Source organism: Juglans regia, chromosome 13, assembly GCF_001411555.2.
Source record: "Juglans regia cultivar Chandler chromosome 13, Walnut 2.0, whole genome shotgun sequence".
In the NCBI taxonomy this organism is placed as follows: domain Eukaryota; kingdom Viridiplantae; phylum Streptophyta; class Magnoliopsida; order Fagales; family Juglandaceae; genus Juglans; species Juglans regia.
In genome coordinates this window covers 33,283,787-33,306,744 of record NC_049913.1, presented here as the reverse complement: position 1 = coordinate 33,306,744, position 22,958 = coordinate 33,283,787, and the positions used below count along the sequence as shown (strand labels likewise).

The window sequence follows — 22,958 nt, the reverse complement described above, 5'->3', positions numbered from 1 at the left end:
TTAGCTAGACATGCTTGGAACGTTGTTGATATCAATGTATGGTGGCAGCAGGTCCCTTCTTTTGTTAATAATGCTCTATGGTTTGATAACAATTGATGTACTGATGCTATTTTCAATTGAATAAAGTTCTGTTTATCAAAAAAAAAATGTGGGGTACAATAAAAAAATTAAATTTTATTATTTTGGAAGAAAAAATAAGTAACCCTATGTGAAGTACAGATCAAGTGACTTAGCCAAAGTAGAATTTAAGCTAATCTAATACTAGTAATGAGAGAAGGAGACAAAATCCTAAGCAATCTACGCATGGCTAGCTAGATCATAAGCATATGAAGATTGTATGTTTTACCGTATTTATAATTCATATCATATGATAAATCTGCATTTATCCTAGTTAATTGTATGTTATTCCAACAGTACGATTAGGGATATTGCCTGCCTTAAATGGATGGAGAGCAACCCAATCATCGCTTAACTCGCCTCCATCTCTTTCCATCTCTTTCAAGCACATTTATAACAATCGAAAACAAATTGATTTTATTGAAATAATTCTAAATACTCATTAATTACATGACATTTCAAATATAAACATAAGCAATAGCTACGTACATATAACAGCCATCCCATCCCATGCATCATTGTTGAAAATATTAATAGTAGTACTGGTCAATTTATATTGAAATATTATTATGCTATATGTTTTGAAAAGACCAAAAAAAAAAAAAATGTACAGTACATCATGTCCATGAAAAAGAACCTCATGGAAGGTAACGAAGTTAAGGCTGTACTTTGATTTCACAAGCAAAAAAGCCTAATCTTAATTAAATGCCTGGCTTGCTTACATCTGCAACAACACCAATGAAGACCACTGCAACAACAATGAGGGAGATTCCCATGATAACTATATTGCCGATCTTCTCATATTTTTCAACGATTTCTTCTTCGTAAATTGCCATATTCGATTAGGAAGCTCTTTATATTTTCTATTGTTTCATGCGCGAGATGATCATTAAGCCCTTGGGAGGAGAAAATCAACAAGAGTTGAGACTTCCAAATATAGGGCAAATATGGTAACTGCTACTGGCAAATTTTAGCTGTAATGGATATTCTTAGGTATGGTACGTAGGTTTGATATAATATAGTAATAGCTAGCTGGTTTACTGGGTCAATAACAGAAACCAAGCATACTCCCGCGGCCATCACTTTCAACTGAAATAAACCTAGATTTTACTTAATTAATTCGATCTAGAAGGTCAAGGAGGACCATAAAATTAATTTCTTGACGACCATTTTTTGCTGGGGTTCTTTGCAATTAGAACATAAGAGACATTGAGAAAGTTTAGATAGAAGAGCACATTGCGCTTGATCTATCTCTTGAAATGGGTTCCTTTGAAACGGAAGGGCTTGTTAAGATGTCCAATGATTTCCATGGATTTTTCAATTATAGGCTCCATGATGAATCTCCTTAAAATTCTTAATGAAATACACAATAATAAAATAAAAAATTACAATAAAATTAAAATTAAGACGAAACTAGTTTGGACTGAGGCACAGAAATCTCACTTTCTTTAAGAAGATTTAACCCTTCAACGGTATACAAAACTTTTCAAATGAATCAGTGCAGCAGAACTCCTGTTGAGTTGTCTCTACCAAGATACAACAATCTAATTAATCGTCGTATAGCTTAAATCTTCTATGCACAAGTGGTTAAACCTAAAACTCCACTCAAAAAACATATCTCTATTGTCTGAAAAATCTCTCAAGAATATATACACAAAAATATATACACACTTCTTTTGTTTTTTTTTTTTATATATCAAACTATTTTGTATTGTACGCAAAATAATAAGTCAGTCAGACTCCTAAAAACAGCCATACGTATACGTGTTAACCCCTTTAGGTGATCTTTTTCAAATGGAATACAAGAACTGACAAGTAATGAAAACCTCAATAAATCTGCAAGGAGTTATGACTTACGAGTAATTAGTGATAGAAACGTACAAGAGGCCATAAAATCGATTTTTACTATTTGTTTGAAAAATAGACACTAGCGTAAAGAGTTTCCGAAGACTAGTATTCCAGCTATGAGGAATTAACACAGACGTGAAACGTTCATTTACAAGAATAAAAAGACAACGGCAACAAAATAATTGAGAAGCCAACGTTAATACATATTACAAAAAACAATTAAAGCTAAAAACCGCCTGGAGTTTGAAAGAGTGTGCTGAAAGCAGAGTAAGAAATTAATGTCGGGTTTGCTCATTTGGAGTCCCACGCCGGTGGGAGAGAATTGAGGAGTAGGCCTCAAGGCTTATAAATAGGATGTTTGGTCTCTTAGTTAATTACACTAAGTCATTAGTTTAATTAGTAATTTATGACTCTAGTAAAATTTCTCTATTAGTCTTTTCTTGTAAAAGGAAAAAATGTGAGAGTTAAAGTTTTGCTAGTAGGGAAGCTTTTTGGGTGTCATTTGGGGTGAGAAGAAAATTTGTGTGATTGTAATAATTTTTCACATAGTGTATTTTCTTCTCTGGGTCTAGTGGTTTTTCTCTTGTTTTGGGAGTTTCCACTTAAATTTTTGTGTTGTTATTTTTCTCTATTTTTCTTGATATTCTTGCAAAAGGTGGATCCTGTGGGGTGAATTCGGGAGGTCCAAATTCCTAACAAATGGTATCAGAGCCACTAGGTTCTTTTTGGTGGGTGGATCTTTGGTGTGGTAGTGTGGATACGTATAGTCTAAAGAGGTTCTATCTAGGAGATTGGTATTTAAGTGGTCCAGTGTAACCATCCAATTTTTCTTGGAAACCTTGAAGTTCTATCTAGGAAAAAAAAATCTTTCCTGGGAACTTACTTAGTGAGTACTATTCATTTCTACGGTAGAATTCATCGACGTAATGTCAGGAAGTAAGGCTTCAAATCCTATCAGATATGAGGTGGAGAAATTTGATGAGAGAATCAATTTTGGCTTGTGGCAAGTTCAAGTCAATGATGTTTTGATTCAATCAGGATTACACAAGGCGTTGAAGGGCAGACCAACCCCTGAAATCAGTAGTGATACTAGCGTGACTGATGAAACAAAGAGCAGATTGTAATGAGCCATGAAGATTGGGAGGATCTGGATTTGAGAGCAGCAAGTGCAATACATCTGTGCCTAGCCAAGAATGTTCTTGCAAATGTACATGGAATATCTACGGCAAAGGAATTCTAGAAAAAACTTGAAGAGTTGTATCAGACGAAGGGCGTCTCGAATCGGGTGTACCTGAAGGAACAGTTTCATACACTGTGGATGAGTGAAGGTACGACTATTTCAAATCATTTAAATGTTCTCAATGGCATTGTCTCTGAGTTAGAATCTATTGGAATTAAAATTGATGATGAGGATTAAGCCTTGAGGCTCATCTGGTCTCTTCCACTTTTCTATGAGCATATGAAGCCTATTTTAATATATGGGAAGGAGAAAATAATTTTTTCAGAGGTTACCAGTAAACTCTTTTCTGAAAAGAAAAGATTAGGTGGTGGAATAAATGGTCCACCTAAGAACTTTGCATTGGTTGTAGCTGGTAATGGGAAGAAGAAGAACTCCATGAAAATGAAAGTAGTCTGCTGGGGGTGTGGACAATCTAGGCACGGCAAGAAAAATTGTCCAAGAGCAGGAGCAGGTTGGGCAAGTGGCTCCAAGTCAGTAAATGGAGATACTGGTAATTAAACTAATGTTGTGTCTCTCTCCATGGAAGACGATGTCTTTTAAAGGGACATGTACATCCTCATGGCATGCCGCTAATTCCCAAAGTTGCCATAATAGAAGATGTGTTAATGTTAGCAGGTCCACAAGTTTGCATACAGGCATTGGTTTGGCATTAATGCAGGGTGTATGGTGGAAATTCATGTCTATGGCTGATGAACTTCTAGGAAAGCCAAATGTGGAAGTTGCACCATAATTTTTCAGCAAGGTTATTTTCGACATGGGCCGAAATTGAAATGTTTGGAATCGGTTTATTCTGAGTGAATATGCTTTTATGGTGGAGCATGATAGCGGAAGCTATGAAGATCTTCATTGCTGTGGAGTGTGGCTGTGGGATCAACCAAAGTCGCAAGGTGGAGATCGTTGGGTTTGCTCCTTTGGAGTCTCACACCGGTGGGAGAGAATTGAGGAGCAGGCCTCAAGGCCTATAAATAAGATGTTTGGCCTCTTAGTTAATTACACCAAGTCATAAGCTTAATTAGTAACTTGTGACTCTAGTAAAATTCATCTATTAGCCTTTTTTTGTAAAAGGAAAAGAGGTGAGAGTTAAAGTTTTGCTAGTAGGGAAGCTTTGTGGGTGTCATTTGGGGTGAGGAGAAAATTTGTGTGATTGTAATAATTTTTCACATAGTGTATTTTCTTCTCTAGGTCAAGTGGTTTTTCTCCTGTTTTGAGAGTTTCCACGTAAATTCTTGTGTTGTTATTTTTCTCTGTTTTTCTTGATATTCTTGTAAAAGATGGATCCTAGGGGGTGAATTTGAGAGGTCCAAATTCCTAACAATTAAGAGCATGGTTACACATTGACCAATGTTATCAGCCATAAATTTTTTTTCAAAAAACTCATCAACTTTAAAAGACACTTAATCATGGTCAACAATAAATCCAAGGTAACTCCTAACCTTAATGGCTCAAAAGAATTTCAAAAAACACCATTAGTACTAGACAATAAACAAACGTTACAACTAATATTTATTAAAAAAATACCAACAAAATAGAGAACCCAAAACCAAGTATAAGATCAGGAGGTAGGAGCCTGAGAGCAAAACCCAGACAAGAAAGCCGATTGTTGGAGTGCATTGGTTGGAGGAGTGTATTGGTTTGGACGGAGTGTCTGGCTTCCATGGGTAGGGGATGAGGGTATTTCTCTAGGTTTTTGTTCTTTTATTTTGAATCACTTTAACACGTGGCATGACCAGATGAAGTGGTAAGAACAAGCGGTAAAAATGACGGCCTGGTAGCAGCTCTCATCTATCTATACAGTAGTTTTTACACATATTCGATTAAACTCGACTCGACACGATTAAGGCTCATTTAAGGCTTGCTCGTTCATGCCCAACTCAGCTCGTTGTCTTGACTCAATTAGAGCTTGTCCATAAATCATTGAATATATATATAATTTATTTATATATATTAGTATTCTTATACACACACATATACATATTAAATTTAAGAACATAAGCATAGTTACCTTTATAATAAAATATGTAGTATGTAACCCAATTACTTATGCCTAGTCATTTATACCTACATATTGAATATAGTTCATAATTATATGTTAGTTAATTAAGTAGTTAAGTGATTAATTATAGTATATATTTTATAATGTGTAATAGTTAGTTTATAGGACTTGGTAGTTTCATTATATACTATAATGTATAACCATATAAGAAATGTATTCATAAAGATTTTTTTTTTATCGATAATCCAAGATATTTTAATCATAAAAGTAGGCAAATCCCAAATACACAGAGACTATATGAGAAATACCTAACTAAAGTTTACAACTGAAAGTAAAAAGTCATGGAAATTAAGTCTGTTACAAACAATGATCCCCACCCATGAGAACAATGTTTTAAAGAAAAAGACTTCCAGCTCCTCCATTGTCTTCTTGCGGTTTTCGAAGTTTCTATCATTTCGTTATCGCCATATACACCAACACATGCAAATAGAGACCATTTTCCATATTGCTACGACTTGTGAATTACCTTGGTGACCTCTCCAACTAGTTAGAAAATCCACCAATCTAAAAGGCATGATCCACAACATGCCAAGTCCTGTAAAAAAATAATCCCACAAAGTCCTCACCACCTTGCAGTGTAGAAATAGATGATCTACTGATTCACCATCTTTCTTACACATGTGACATCAGTCCAATACCATTAACTGACGTTTTCTTAAGTTTTCTATGGTGAGATTCTTGTCCAATGTTGTTACGAAAAATGTAGCTTTAGAAGGAGTTTCGTCTGCCAAATGCTTTTCCATGGAAATGTGTGCTTGCATGGGCTCGTTAAAACTTTGTGGAGTGATCTAGCAGTGAATTTACCTTTTGTGGAAGGGCTCCAAATCATCCTATCCATGGTACCCTCGGTCATACGTACGTAATACAATACTGCATAGAACTCTGTGATCACCTCCAACTCTCAGTCTTGAGCTGCCCCAATGAAATTAACATTCCATTGGGGGGAGCCAATAGAAAAAACCAAGTGATTCGTTATCGCTGCATCCTTCACTCGTGCAAGCCCAATATGGCAGGGAAAGTGTCTTGGAGACTTCGTTCACCACACTAGTTATCATACCACGCCGTCACCCACTACAATATATGTATGTCTTCGGAAGAACTCCCAACTCTTCCTAATGTATTTCCATAGACCCACCCCATATGGGTCACGTATCTCATTCGAACACCAACCACTCCATGCCTCCCCAACCTTTGCATCTATAACAGTCTTTCACAAAGCCCCACTTTTGTGTTGATACCCCCTACAACCATTTATCCAATAGAGCTTGTTGAACTTCATCAAGTTATGAATCTGCAGTCCACCCCCAAAAATTAGAGTACAAACCATTAACCAATTAACCAAATTGAACTTGAACTCGCCCCCCAAACCCTTCCACAAAAAGTCTTGTTGTAGCTTCTCAATACGGTTGGGAACCTTTGTTGGTAGCAGGAGCAAGGATAAAAAATAGGAAGTTAAATTGGAAAAAGTAGTTTTAATCAAGGTGAGCCTACCACCTTTAGACAAATACAACATCTTCCAAGATGTCAGTCTACATTCCACTTTCTCAATCAATACGTTCCAAATCTGCTCTGATTTAAATGGAGCACCCAAAGGTAAGCCAAGATACTTCAGAAGTAAGGAAGATACCTTACATCCCATAGGGAGGCTAGAGCTGCCGCTTCGGAAACAATCCCCACGGGTACCAATTCAAACTTTGAGAGGTTAACTTTCAAACCCGAAACAGCTTCAAAGCAGAGAAGTATAGCCCTCAAAGACTGGATATGCTTGAGATTTGCTCCGTAGAAGATGAGAGTATCATCCGCAAACAATTGGTGAGAAATATCGATAGAGCCATAATTACCATTCCCCATTGAAAAACCGTAGAGAAACCCACCTTCCTCAAGGCCCACAATCATCCTGCTGAAAACTTCCATGAAAAATAAAAAGAGTAAGGGAGAGAGCGGATCCCCCTGTCTCAAGCCACAGGAGGAGTCGAAAAAACCCACTGGTGAACTATTCACCAATATAGAAAAGCGAACTTTTGAGATGCAAAATTCTACCTAATTCAGTCATTTCTTACCAAAACCAAATCTTGTAAGTAGATAAAGTAAGAACTTCCAATTTACATGATCATAGATTTTTTTCCATATCTAGTTTGCAAAGTAACCCTAGTTCTCAAGATTTGAGTCATCCATCTATCATTTCATTAGCAATTAAGACCGAATCTAGAATTTGTTTGCCTTTGACAAATGCATTTTGCAATTTTGAAATTTACTTGTCCATCAGCGTACTCAATAGGTTCGCTAGCACCTTGGATAGAATCTTGTAGACTCCATTCACGAGGCTAATGGGACGATAGACTCAAACATCCACTGATTCCACATTTTTAGAAATAAGTGCTAAATAGGTAGCATGCAGACTTTTTTCAAAACTAGCATGATTATGAAATTCTTGAAATACCTACATAAGGTCGCCCTTTAAAACTTCCCAACAGGTTTGGAAAAAGCCCATTGTGAAACCATAAGGGACTGGGGTCTTGTCACTAGCCATGCCTCGAACGACTTTGCGTACTTTCTCTTCTTCAAAGGGCCTCTCGAGCCAGCCTGCAGTCTTGCACTCTGTGGATCAAGTTCAAAAGAAGTCAATCCACCTATTGTTGATCTCCATGGTTATTGTTCAACAAGGAGATGTTCATAATATTGTGCAATGTGGTTCTTGATGATTGATTGATCCAAAGAGATTGCTCCATCTATCATCAACATATCAATAGAGTTGTTCCTTCGGTGCGAATTAGCCACCCAATGGAAGAACTTTGTGCACTTGTCTCCTTACTTGAGCTATAGTGCCCTTGATTATTGTCTCCAAGAGATCTCTTCCATCAATATGACTCTTTCAAGTTCTGTAACTATCTAATTCATGTGAGTTTTTTCAGATTCAAAAAGAGTTTTAGCCTCCTCCTCGACCTCCAGACCCTGTAGCTCCTCTAGAAGTGAACATCACCATAGAATAACATTGCCAAAGACCTGTTCATTCCATTGCTTCAAATCTTGTTTCAACGCTTTTAATATTTTTTGCCATTATGAAGCTTGAAGAGTCTTGGAAATCATAAGAAGACCACCATTGTCGTACCCTGTCTATAAAACTATCAGATTTAAGTCACATATTTTTGAATTTAAAATACCTTATGCCTCCACAGTCTAAGAGGATGGGGAAGTGATCTGAGCATACCCTAGGCAGTCTTCGCTGAGTTACATCCGGAAAGTGTAACTCCCATTTTGGAGTTAGCAAAAATTTATCAATTCTCGACCATGGTGGGAGTTCACAAGTGTTAGAGCAGGTGTACAAACCTCCCATTAACAGAATATCCATAAGTGTTTGTTTTAGAATAAGTGCATGTTCACAATTGTTCATATAGATGTTATATTTTATAGTTCAATATAAGGTTTATATATTAATTGTAAAAATTTTGTTAGATTTAATATTTTGTTTCGTAATTTGGTATTTTTAATTATTCAATTCATTCAAAAAATATATATGAGTACAAACAAAACTCGAGTAATAATTCAGCTCAGCTCAGGCTTGTTAAATAATACAAACAAAGATCGATAAATAACTTGACTCGATTCAAGCTCGTGTTATTTGAGTCCAGCTTGACTCGATAATCCAAAAGCTCGACTCGGCCCGAATCGATTACAACCGCTTGACTCTACATGGTAGTGCATTTGTCGTGCTCACATGGTATGCTCACATGACACAAGTGTCGTGCCACATCACCATATAATTAAAAATTATTGATATAGAGTAATGCTACATGCAGTCATGGAGTACACAAGTGTCGTGCAGTTATTTTAAAAAAGAGTAAGGTCTACTATTAAAAAATTAATTTTTTTATGTAGATCCGATATATATTCACTTTTTTCAAAGTGATTATACGGCGCTTACACACTCACGACTTATCATTTCTCATATCATCTATCCCCACTCATCTATCCCCATAGCTTATATTACATAATGTCTTGTGCGTACCTTTTTTTCAATTTAACCTCCTTTTTGTCAGTCAACTAACCAAATCAGCATCTTGTTGTTTGGTTTTCTCTGGTAATGCTTGCTATATACAGGACCTCACCCATTGGAGAACAATTGGAAATGATAAAGCCAAAGGAGGATTATATCTACTACACAAACTAGTTAATCATGTTGCTCTTTCCAAAGATTTGTCTTTCAATTCTGCTCTTGTTTCACACTCTAATCATTATGCATTTGATGTTTGGCATAAAAGGTTGGGTCATCCCTCCTTTTCTTCTTGAATAAAATTGTTGTCTCATCTTGTACCTATTGTTTCTGATAATAATACCATACCTTGTTCTGTTTGTCCACTTGCTAAACATAAAAGGTTGCATTTTCCTTCATATAGTCAACATAGTTCCTCTTGTTCTTTTCAACTTGTATATTGTGATATTTGGGACCCCTTTCAATCTCAATCATTGGATGGTTTTAAGTATTTCTTAACCATTGTAGATAACTTTTCTCATAGCACTTGGGTTTACTTAATGAAGTATAAATCTGATGCTCGAGTTACTATAGCATTTCATTACCGTGGTTGAAAATTAGTTTGATTCTAAAATAAAAACTATCCGTACTGATAATGGTAATGAGTTTGTTATGCCTCAATTCTTTTCTTTTAAAGGCATAGTTCATCAATTGTCTTGTGTAGCCACTCCTCAACAAAACTCAGTGGTTGAAAGAAAGCACCAGCACATCCTCAATGTTGCTCGTGCTCTTCTCTTTCAATCCAATGGTCCTTTGATTTTTTGGTCAAATTGCATTCTTACTACAGTATATCTGATTAATAGGAGTCCCTCTCCTTTGCTAGGAAATAAAACTCCATATGAATTACTCTTCCAAAAACCACCCACATATTCTCATCTTAAGGTTTTTGGTTCTCTCTGCTATGCCTCTACACTAGCTCATAACTGACACAAATTTGCTCTTCGAGCTAGGAGATGCATTTTTCTTGGCTACCCTTTTGCCATTAAAGGCTACAAACTTTATGATCTTGATAGCTATATTGTTTTTGTTTCTCGAGATGTTGTTTTTCATGAACACATCTTTCCTTTCCATTCAATAACTCACAATATTAATTCTTTACCATATTCCTCTCTTGTTCTTCCTAAACTTGTTTTTGATCATCTTGATCCTTCTATTTCCACTCCAAACCAATCTGTTTCTTCTCCAAACCCATATGTTTCTACTCCTAATCTGTCTCTACTGCTAATCTATCTCATACAGAATTTGTTCCAATTGATTCTTCATTACCTGATCCATCTCTTCCTAGAAGATCTTCTAGAGTACACAGGCCACCTGGTTACTTACAAGACTTTCTGGCATCTTTACAAGCTTGCTCTTCTCCAACTTCAACTAGGAATTATGGTTCTATATCATGTAAGCAATACCCTCTATCAAATTCACTTTGCTATTCTCACTTGTCATCCAAATACAAAGCTTTTACCTTAGCTCTTTCCATTTTTTTTTAACTCAAATTTTATCATCAAGCTGCTAAATTTTCCCATTGGAGAGTTGCTATGGCTCAAGAATTTAAAGCCTTAGAAACTAACAACACTTAGACATCAACTAATCTTCCTCATAGAAAGAGTCCAATTGGATGCAAATGGGTTTATAAAGTCAAACTTAAATCTGAAGGAACACTTGAAAGGTATAAGGCATGGTTGGTTGCCAAAGGTTTTACACAACAAAAATGAGTGGATTATTTTGATACATTCTGTCCAATTGCTAAAATGGTAACTGTCAAATGCCTCCTCACTATAACGGCTGTTAAAGGTTGGCATCTAATTCAATCAATTGTCAATAATGTCTTTCTTCATGGAGACTTGTTGGAGGAGGTCTATATGTCTTGGCCTCATTGATTTGGTGATAAAGATGATAAAAGAGTTTGTAGATTAAACAAGTTTTTCTATGGTTTGAAGCAAGTTTCAAAACAATAGTTTGCTAAGTTCTCTTCTACCATCGTTGAACTTGGTTTTACACAATCTAAAACAAACTACTCTCTTTTTACACAGCTTTAAGGTACTAGTTTTATTGCTTTACTGGTAGATGTGGACAATATCCTTATTGCTAGCAATGACATATAATCTGTCAACATTTTCAAAGACTTTCTTGGTCAGAAATTCAAACTTAAGGATCTTGAGTCTTTGAAGTATTTTTTGGGCTTGGAAGTTGCTAGAAACAATTCTAGAATTTCCCTTTCTCAAAGGAAATATGCCTTAGAAATCTTATCAGATATTGGGCTCTTAGGTTCCAAACCTATTAAAACTCCTATGGAACAACACCATAAACTCTCTCGGGTTGGTGGCCCTCTTGTAGAGGATCCTAAAGCATATAAAAGATTAGTGGGCAGATTGCTTTATCTTACCATCACAAGGCTAGATATCACTTTTGCAGTCCACACTTTAAGTCAATTTATGGACTCTCCTCAACAGCCTCACGTGCATGCTTCTCAAAAAGTTTTGCAGTACATTAAGGATTCACTTGGTCAAGGCTTATTCTTCTCTGCTAGTTCCAATCTTCACTTGACTGCATTTGCTGACTCAAATTGGGCTGGATGTCAAGACACTAGAAGATCCATCACTGTTTTTGTGTTTTTCTTGGCACATCTCTCATCTCATGGAAATTCAAGAAGCAGCCCATTGTTTTTGGATCCTCAGCTGAATCAGAATATCATGTCATGGCCAATGCAGTTTGTGAAATAGTGTGCCTCATTTCTTTGCTTCATGACTTACAAGTACCTCATTCTCAAGCCGATGCTCTTTATTGTGACAACAACATTGTCATTCATGTTGCCATTAATCTTGTTTTTCACGAACGTACAAAGCACATAGACATAGATTGTCATTTTGTTCATGACAAGATTCAAGCAGGAGTTGTGAAGCCCTTTCATGTTTCCTCTCATCATCAATTAGCTGACTACTTTATTAAACCACTAGGCTTTCCTCTATTCTCTTCCTTAATATCCAAGCTGGGCATTATTAATATACATGCTCCAGCTTGAAGGGGGGATATTAGAGATAGCTTTGCTTCAGTTTAGTTTTATACTTCACTTTACTTTAGTTCAAATTTCACTTTATCTGTTAGTTTAGTTAGATATTTTAAACTTTATTTTTTTCCCGCCTATATGCTGGTATATAAAGCAACATTTATACTTCTTGTAAAGTTAAGTTCAGTAATACAATTCGATGCTCTGCATCTTCTTGGTACAAGTCTTAATAACATGACAACAAATTTAATTAAAATAAAAGATAAAAATAATTAAAAATAAAAAGGTATATAGGAGAGGGTCTCCCTTCCTATCGTCCAATCCAGTCTTTCTAGCCACATGATGTGGCAGCCCATATTACATATATATTTGTATCCAACATTACTCGTTTAAAAATTAAATGTCTACTCAGGTAAAAAAAAATGAAAAAGAAAATTGTAACTTGTATGCAAGTAATACGCCCACCGACAGCTGAGAAACTCGCAGCCCATTCCCGATTGGTTCTTGTTTAAAACATCAAATATGGAATGCCCCATTCCTAAGCTATATATATATCTATTCTCATTATATAAGCGGCTATTGAGCCGCTACAGTAATAAATAGTAAATTCTTATCCGTCCATGTAAAACTTTTGTGTGATGTCCATGTGTAGCACTTTACTACTTTTTATACTCTTTTGTGTCCGTTTAATTAATGTCCGTTTAGTCAAGTACATAGATGTATCAATATATTATTTTAATTATAAAAAAATAGATAAATTGTGTCAGTATAAAATGTCAGTAATTTTAATGTTCCAACTGCTTTGTCGGTGTAAATTTGTTTTATTATCTTCTTTCAATCCAATAAGGGTCAGTATATCATTTAATTTATGAAGAAAATTGTTGGTCAGTACATATTTTAATTAAGAGAATGAAATTGCTTTTATCAGAAATCTCTGCATACTTGTGTCAGTAAGAAAAAGAAATTATTGTGTCAGTATCTTTCCACACTTGTGTCAACCGGTTGAATCAATGCATGCATATAAATATTGTAAAAAGAGTCGCCACAGAAGAAGGAAACATTAAAAAAATATTGTAAAAAAATAATCAAAATTTAAATAACAAATCAAAAATCAAAAAAACCTTAAAATAATATTATAAATAAGTGGAAATAAAAAATCTCCTGCCTGTTCATGGTTTTCTCTTATTCGGTCAAGTCTTCTAACAAAACAAATAATATTTTTCTGATACTCAAATTGTAATTTCCTACAAAATAAAATAAAATAAAATGTATGTCAGAAATTTTTAATTTAAAAAAATACAACTAAGTGAATAAAAAAATTGAATAAAAAAACATGTGCCGAACCAAAAAATATATATACATGCTTGATTTCAAGACTTTTTCTCCCTATCTGATTTGGAAGATTTCTCTTTTATCTCTTGATTTGATGTCAGATTTGATTGATTTTATAGTTTTTACTTAACTTTCCAGCAGTCTGATAGGTGATAGTACGCCTCCATAAGAGGCTTGGGAAGAGAGGGAACATACTTTAAAAGATGGTGTTGTGTTCATCTTAGGAGAGATCCTATTTTCATATTGTGTTCTTTGTTTGGTTCTAGATATTGTTCCTCCCTACAGGTAATTTTTTGAAAAAATCCTTTTTGTGTTTTTGCTGCTGATATTTACTAATATTTTATTTTCAGCTTCTTTACCACCTCTTCTCTTATCCTCCATTTTTTCCTTTTATTGATTTTTAATATTTACTGCTAATTTTTACTGATGATTTCTTTTCAACTTCTTTCCCAGTTCTTCTAAGTTGTTCTTACCTGCAGATTTCCGAAACTGAGATTTTTTTATGTTTTATCATTGTGAGTGCATGATTGTTTAGTGTAATATTTTCTATTAGTTATTTAGGGTACTATTTTTTTACTTTCATTTTTTTTTTGTTCATTGTTACTGCAGTGCATAGTATTTTCTTTGGATTACTGGTTTGTTTTCAGGTCTTGTATATATATATATATATATTACAATGATTGATGCATATATTGCTTTATTTTGAGATGTATAGTTGAGATATATGATTAGCTAATTTTATTTTGGCATCTATATTACTAGGATTGATGTGTATGTTACTTTATTTTGGCATGTATATTATTTTATTATTAGGTTATTTTCTCTCAATTTCTTATTACATGTTTTTACAAGAAATTTCCATTTTTAAGAATATTTTTCATGTTTTTGTAACTAGGCACACGTGCATTGCACATGTTTGCCCTTACTAGTATATATATATATATCTCGGTCGCAAAGCAATTATGCTACTAACAAGTGCCACTGCACAAGCGGCATGTAACCGGGGGATGTGGCTAAGCTTATGTAAGGGAAAAAAAAAAATCAAAAAGAGAAAGGCGAGAGAAGCATACCATTCGAAATCAGCCAACGTTAGAACATAGAAAAACTGGCCTTCTTTTGACGAAATGCCTCCGAGAAGCATTTATCCACCAAGAAAAACAAACTCATTTCTTAGATTTTTCATCTGAAAATGAAGAAAAATGCTGAATTTCATGATTAACAGATTTCTCCCAAATCCATTTTCACGATTTTTCCCAAACCCGTTTATGTTATTGCTTGTTGATTTTTCTGTTAACATATTTCTCCGTTTCCCTTGCACGCTTCTCATTTGTTCATGCAACTTCATTTTTTTCATCTAAATCTTCTTATTACAAGGTGCTTTTCCCTTCTCTGATTGACCAAAGAATCTACTGATTCATCAGAACTTCCTATACTTTTTTAGATGGCATGCAGTGGTTTAAGAAAAGTAGCCTTTATCATGCTTTATCTTCTTTTTTTGAATGGTAAAATAGTGTGAAGTTGCAGTGTATAATGTTAGAACTGATTGCGAAATAGAGAAGGAAGTCTTAGGGTTACGAAAACAAAATGGAGAAAGATTTCACGAAACACACTGTTTTTCTTCTCAGAAAAACGCAGATGAAACACAGTCGTTTTATTAAATGACATGGCCACCATGTCAGCATTTGCACGCCGGTTGTGATCAGGCCGCTTGCATCCAGCATTTTTCTGTTATTAAAATTATTCATATAAACACTAATTTCTAATGATATATGTACATACTTCTGGATTACAATTACTCAAAAATTGTAATTTCAAACTCATGCATGCGTTTTATTTTGGACAGCAGTACTGAAGGTTCAAGCTTCAGAACCCCATACATATAATTAAATGCAGGCTTCATAGATACAATAGATGGCCAGGATCACTATTTCAATTCGAGAAGTTAGCCAAAGGCAACAGCAAACTTGCAAAAAAAAACCTATGCCATGCAACAGAGACGATACGACACTATCATCCAAAAACATCTCGAGGTTAAAGTGAGAGAGCATCTAATTGCACACTATTTCCATCACCATCCTCTAATTTAACCCAAGAACAATTTAGATTTTCGTTGTTCTTAAGAACAAAATTTAGATATTAAAAGTCCACAAACAACCTCCATTCAAAAAAAGAGGGAAGAACCCAAAATACTTAGATATCTAACTCCGAACATATATGCGATAGTTGAGATTTAAAATCTATTATCCAAGTACCTTTGATTCAAAGACCATAATTTGGTAAATGGAAACAAATCTCACACGGTAGCTTCCACTTCAGGATCGGTTTCAACTGGCACCGAAGGGACATTATTGTTACCCCTTAAACGTGAAGATACATTGTCAATGGCTGAATTGAGTTGGCTTATCTTTGCATTCAAGGTCTGCCGCGTCTTCTGGTTTCCAGGAAACAAACAAAATGGAGTATTAAATCTATTCAATTAGCTGGAAACAATGCATACGGGGTCATTAAAATGTAATTACCTCCAAACCTTTGTCATAATAATACGGTCTCCTGGCCTTTTGGAACCCATATTCATCTTCATTCAGCAAGGATCTTCTTATCTGCATAAAACAGAGCAAACCAGGATTAGACCCAAACTTACAACATAAATCAAAACCCAAAAGAATGAAACAGACCATCAAACATATTTTAAAGCCCAAAGGACAACATATTCATTCCAATTGCCTCCCCAAGAATCATAATGGATGATACACAGATTATCCATTTTGCTTTAGAACTTGAGATAGATTTTCAATAATGGATAATTACGAGACGTAATTACAGGGATTAATAGAGCTGCATGTACTCATTGACATTAAAGAGAAGGAAACTACCACTTGTACAACAACCTTTTCATTCATGTAGATCTGGGACCACTTTGATGAGGTGCAGGAAAAATAATCAAATTTGTAAAATGAAGGCAAACAAACTTTCCATGGGATAAAGTGAAAATTAGAAGTAGCATAGTTTTGTCTATATACGAGTTGGTGCCTGTAGTTTGCATAGTAATTCATAATGAGATAAATATTTTTTTCGATCGGTACATAATGTGATAAATATTGCTTGCGCTTGATATTCATCAATAGAAATATTTCATGAATTCTGGTTGTTAAAACTAAAAGTAGGATATCCATTCACCTGAGGAGCGAAAATATAAGCTAAAGTTCCAAATACAGCACCACCTAGAAGAAAACCAGCAACAAAATCACCCGCACCACTTCCGCTACCATCACTGCTTATATTTGAGACAACAAAAGAAAAGACTGATAAATTTACAGTACCATCAGCACCGTCAAAAGATTAAAATAAAGCACCTAGACACCAGGGTCTGACCATTTAGGCTCCTGATACTCAGTAAAATATTTTTTTTCAGTGATACTATCAGTAAAATTATCAAATTAGCAAGTCCCAAACTCTATATAGCCTCTCGTTTTAAGGTTTTTTTTTTCTTTTAATTAAGTTTTCAAATCCACCTTAACACCTAAAACATATTTGTCAACTGACCTTTAATATTTTGATTCACATTTAATAAGAGTGAATCCATAGAACTCAATAAATCTATCGCAAACAAGGATTTCTTGCATGTACATGAATGTGCAGCGATTATAGTGAAAAAAATAAAAGATAATTAAAACCGACTGAAACAGACAATTCCAGAGTTTCTTTCTTGCTTGCTTTTTCTTGATAAACAAAAGCCATTAAGCAAGGTAAAGATGGTAGTCAACCGCAAGCAGAAGCACAATAAAAATCATTGATGCTTTCCAAATTTCGAAACTATGTCTTAAATACAACTATCCAACAGCTTCCCGCCAATTGAAGTAGTCCTTAAAGCGCATTTAAAGGGGACATTAACACCACTTCCGAGTGACTCACACCTTTCCTGTGAGATAGGACTTATCAACACATGGAGTGGGAATGTACAAAAGCTTTAGAATATCATCTTAGGACACTAGAACAAAACCTTTTCTTGCCCCAAGCTTCAAATAGTACAGACATTATCTGTCATTACAAGTGACTATAGAAAAGGGGAAAAAAGAAAGAAGGAAAGTGCAAATCTGCTAATAAATTATAAATACTAGAAGGTGCTTTCTACAAATCATATCTATCGTCTTTTAGTTAGCTGTAGCAAAATATGGGAAATAAATTTCAAAGAAGTTCAAATATGAAAAAAAAAAAAAAGCTAAGCCTAGATTTTTTTTTGTTTATGGATAAAGAAAGGATCTAACCAATAGAATAAGAATGGCAAAAATCAGTGAGGTTTTAGCCTGAAAAAATAACAATAGTTTACTTACGTCACAATATAAGAAACTATTTAGGAATCAACTCGTGTAATAGAGTCGATCCCCTAGGTATTGAGCAGCAGTGTAGAATCAAATCCAAAAAATCTTTTTTTTTAATATATAAGATCCCAAATATATAAATGGTGGGTTGGGATACACAAAACATCTCATATCATTTCATCATTACAACTTTTCCAAATTCCCATACAAAAATATAATAAACAATTCAAAATTTTCAAATTCTAAAATAAAAATAATACTAAAAAATTATATTCTAATAATATTTTATTCAACTTTCAACAAAACATCTCATCTCATCTGTACTATCTATCCAAACCCACTATAAGTCTTTTCTGAAAGGTAACTATCTTGATTCCATAAATAAATTCCAATAGAATTTTCAAAGAAGAGTTTTTTTATGAGATATTTTCTTTGTATATATTACTTTATTCAATCAAGGATGTCAAGCGGTATTAAATCATTGTTTTGACTTTCTTTCCTAAGCATAATTGCTAAAAGAACATGGCACCACAACCATACCGGTTTGGTGAAAACACAAGGCCACTTAAGCGCAAACGTCATCTAGAGCCTAGGCACCAAGTGCAAGCTCATGCCTAACTAACTAAAGAGCACATTTTTAAATATGATGTAAAGTAACAAAAAACCAATAAAATACATTAAAAAAAGCTTTAAAAGGAAAATGGGTAATATATTTAGCCTATTAACTCAGCTTATTACTGTATCATGCACCATATAAATCAAGTAATAAGCTAATTACATATAATTTAAACAATACATTTTATATAAATCTCTTGTGCTTTAATAACTATACATATCTATGATATTGATAGACATAATAAATTCAATCCAAATATACCAAGAAGGCCATGACCAAAAAAGTTCAAGAATTGTAGCTATTGACTTCTATTCTAACATAAGCAACAAAAAATTAATCCATCTAGAAAGCCAACTTGGACTATTATATTAGGTTCAAAACATATACATAACACATGACAACATGAGGTGCCGTGGCACGTAAATGATCTTCAATATCAACTAAGCTACTTAGGATTATTTGAGTACTTTATTTTTGGGTCTTACACTGATTTATATATAAATTTCCCCAAAAGAAACTATAAAAGCACGATTTTCTGCACTTTACGCTCACCCAAAAAGCTCGCTTAAAGTGCACTTTTGCATATGCGCTTTGCTTTTGGTATGTGAAGCGCTTCGGCCTTGGAGCAATGCGCTTTAAGCATGCTCCTTTTTTCTAGTTGAATATTTGCAAAAAGATTTGATTCATTGATTTTATGTCTTCCTACATCAACCTTAGCTCTCTTGAATGCTACTAAGCTCTCAAATATCCTAGATTGACCAAACCACAGTGGATACCCTTATGAGCACATAACTTTTAGATAAGTAAAATTATGGATATAACTTCACAACAACTGGCTGGCAAAGTTTGCATCAACTCACACACAAAGCCAACAAAAAGCAAAGAAAATAAAGACTTTTTATAACCCCGTCCGTATTCATATGCAATATAAATATACAGACATAAAATTTCACATAGATTGAAGTCCAGAAATGATATACCGGTACTCAGCACGAACAGATAGCCTGCCATTACTTCCCGCTTGGATCGATTTCTTTTTTATTCTCAGTTTTGGGGTTTTCCAAAATGTATTGGGTTTTGTGGACCAAACCTCACGCGCATTGAGTTGAGATCCGCCTATAGGAAAGAAAAGCCATTATTTGCAAAACTCTCATCTAAAATTAAACAATTCGACTTATGTAGAGAAAACCCACCACGAAACAATCTCGAAGCTGTTAGAAAACCAGCACAAAAAGAACAACATTTCATTTAGTCTCACTAGTAACCCATAATTGAGAATTCAAAAAGAAAAAACCTTATTCTTTAAGGTTGCATTAAACAACTTTGAAATTCACAGTATAAAAAGCTTTTAGTTTATGTGTTCTGTATAAGTTTATCACATTTTTTTTTTAAAGAAGGAATCTCATCAGAGGAATTGAATGTTGGAATCAATTATTTAAGTTCTGTAACCAAAAACAAAAAACGAAAATGTAAGTTCTGCCGAAGTGAAGTTGAATTCTTTTTTTATTCTTTTTCATATAATTCCTTCTTCTTTCGCTGGCTTTCTCCGCAACTCAAACAGTTAATTGTCGAATGGAAAATGGAACCCTGGAAAATTTACCTGAGATAGACAAAGGAGCAAAGCAGGTCGCCATGAGAAAGCGTGAGATCTAGCGAGAGAGAGAGAGAGAGTATTCTGTATATTCGATTTATTGGAATTAATCAAGTTTGTTCCAACAAATACCCCTACTTATTGTTTCAGGTTAGCAATTGAAATTACAGCAAAGCACATTCCATTTATTTATTTATTACAAAGAGAGAAAACTGTCTAAAAATTACCTCAGTACTATCTAAAGTTTGTCTTTTGATATAAAAAGAAAGTTCTAAACCCCTTTCTATCACATTAATGTGTTAAACTTATGATAATATAATAGAATTAAGCATATGTTAACTTTTTTATTGTATAATATAATAGAATTAAGCATATGTTAACTTTTTTATACTTATCTTAAATAAGAATGGTATCAAAATTAAAAGATTAATGATAGTGTTAATGTTATGTTTCGTACGCCTTTGGACCAGGTTCTAGCAGTTAGTTTTTAGAATTGGGCCTACGAAAATAGAGAAGAAGGCAACTGGGAGAGAGTGGTCTTTGGGCTCGGAGTCTCCGATGCCAAAATCAGTAAAGTTTCTTGAAATTTTGTAAATAAATAAAGAGTTTAGGGATCATAGAGAGTTTCTCGTATTCAGGAATTGCTACTTATACTGAGAGTCTAGGAGGGGGACAAATCGTGTCTGCCCCTATGGAGTGTGTGTCCTTCATAATGTTCCTTTTTTCAAAATCCTTTAATACGGCATAGTTCTACGACAACGTCATTAATACAGCGTGTAGCTAGGGTAGTGGTGTCATTAATGCAGCGTAGTTCCCTGATTTGCTTTATCTCTAGTGGTCTGTCGATGTTTCCATGTCAGAGGATCAAGGGTTCTCCGTGTTTCCCGTTATGCTCTGCACAAGTTCCCATGATCAGAGTGTGGCCGAGATATGTCAGGCATGTCCGTCTCATCAGCCACCTGTTTACTAATTTTTATAGGCGCCTTACTTCATGAGTAAACTTGGGCTTGTGAAGTGGGAAAATCCTCTTACACATAGATTTCTTTACTTTATTTAATTGAACAAAAATATTAGGATAGGAATTGGTATTTTGTATTCTATTTGTGACTATGCACGAAAGACTATCATTAATATGTGCTTATAATTTAATGGTGTTTATATTTTTCATCGACGAGAATATATGAGACCAATTGAGATTAAATACATAAATTATATAGATTCTTATTATATTATTATTGAAACTCGTCAATAAGTTTATATTTTAAACTCCTTATACGTGGTTTTTAAATGCTTTGATTGCATTATATATTTTTTAATATTTGTTATTCATACTAGAACAACCGATTTAAAAATTCATGAATCATCCTATCCAATTTGTTGATTCTCCTTATTATTCGAATCACTTATTTTTCAATTTCGAAATCCAATTTTGATTCCTAGAGCCTTGCTCACTTTACATTTTATCTTTGTAATATAATTACATGATGCATAGATATTCATAATTTGAATGGAGACTTATTATAATTTCAATCTAAATTTTAAGAGTACATAATTCAGAAAAAAAAAATTAATAAAAAATATAAATCTCGTAGCATCTATTGTTAATTTGTTACCTGATTTCATACTTACTCAGGTACAACTCTTTCCTGGCATTAGCATTAAAGTTTGCAGCTTTATTCTTTCCATTCACTCATCGCTAGCTGGATATACATGGTATATAGAGATTTCCGAAGGGTACGTATGGCTTTGGCTTATCGGCTTTGGTTTATCCGCCAATTATTGGCATTAGGTTAAACTTCCTTTCCAAGACAACAAGGGCAACAGCAAAAATAAAATAACATTAATTATTGTAAAAACCATGTCTTCATATAAATTAAGGTCAGTTGTTAAATTAGTCTATGAATTCTATTCTGTCCATATCCCTCAAATATATTTAGAGTAATGGTACATATAATCGTAGAATGCATAAATACCATGCAATCACTTTAAAAAAGAATAGGATCTACTATTAAAAAATTAATTTATTTTCATATAGATTTCATATTTATTCACTTTTTTCAAAACGACTGCACGGCGCTTACATACTCACGACTGCAAATATTATTTCTCATATATTTAACCAAAGCTGTCTTATGTATGCAAAAAGAATCATGCCATGTTTAAGGGATGTTTGGAAACAATTTTCATCTCATCCCATCTCGTTTCATTTTCAAATATCATTCAAATATAAACACTTTCAAACTAATCATTATAAATTTTTCAAACTTTCAAATAAAAAATAAAAAACAATTCTACTTTTTCAAATTTCAAAATAAAAATTATATTAAAAAATTATATTCTAATAACATTTTAACTTTAATATTCTTTATTTAATTTTTTCTCTCATTTTCCAAAATTTCAATAAATACTTAATTCAAATAATCTCACTATTATTCACAAACCATCTTATTATTATTCACAAAAATTTTATCTCATCTCATTTCCCAAGCAATTCAAATGGAGGGAGGCACATCTCCTCCATGTTGTTTCCTCATCTTCTTTCCTGCACCACCCTCCGCCACCATTCTTTCCATGCCCATCTTCAAGTTGTTCCCCACACCACCCAAATTTGCCCCCACCGGTCCTTCTACATGTAGGGCGGGGGCAGGGTAGCATGGTATGGAGCCCCGCTGCCCACCCCTAGCCCAAACACAATGAATTCTTGTCTCAGCCCTTCTCTTCTTCACGAGAAGCTTATCCCAACTTTTGGTCCTCCCACCAAGGCTTCGGAAAATGAAGACCTTACACAGTTAAATCAAGTATGGTGTGCCC

General features: G+C 34.3%; 1 protein-coding gene across 2 annotated transcripts; it reads right to left on the bottom strand.

Annotated features, from left to right (window-relative positions):
- Positions 1–15,634: 15,634 nt before the first annotated feature.
- On the bottom strand, positions 15,635–20,269 carry LOC109003339. 2 transcript variants are annotated; one of them, XM_018981434.2, is made up of 5 exons: positions 20,157–20,269; positions 19,537–19,672; positions 16,799–16,892; positions 16,141–16,221; positions 15,635–16,052 (listed from the first exon to the last, which is right to left on the bottom strand). In XM_018981434.2, exons 1-5 carry the CDS (start codon positions 20,188–20,190, stop codon positions 15,915–15,917), a joined length of 483 nt encoding a protein of 160 aa, XP_018836979.1. In that variant the 5' UTR covers positions 20,191–20,269; the 3' UTR covers positions 15,635–15,914. The 2 variants fall into 2 exon arrangements, with proteins under 2 accessions (XP_018836979.1, XP_018836980.1); XM_018981435.2 differs by having other exon boundaries at positions 15,635–16,049.
- Positions 20,270–22,958: the final 2,689 nt, after the last annotated feature.

What these genes read in the sequence shown, in the direction of transcription:
- LOC109003339 (XM_018981434.2), bottom strand. Translation starts at nt 20,190, where the DNA reads ATGGCGACCTGCTTTGCTCCTTTGTCTATCTCAG. An exon ending in TGCTCCTTTGTCTATCTCAG is followed by an intron (nt 19,673 to 20,156) that starts GTAAATTTTCCA and finishes TCTTTCCTATAG; the next exon opens with GCGGATCTCAACTCAATGCG. An exon ending in ATTATGACAAAGGTTTGGAG is followed by an intron (nt 16,053 to 16,140) that starts GTAATTACATTT and finishes CCTGGAAACCAG; the next exon opens with AAGACGCGGCAGACCTTGAA.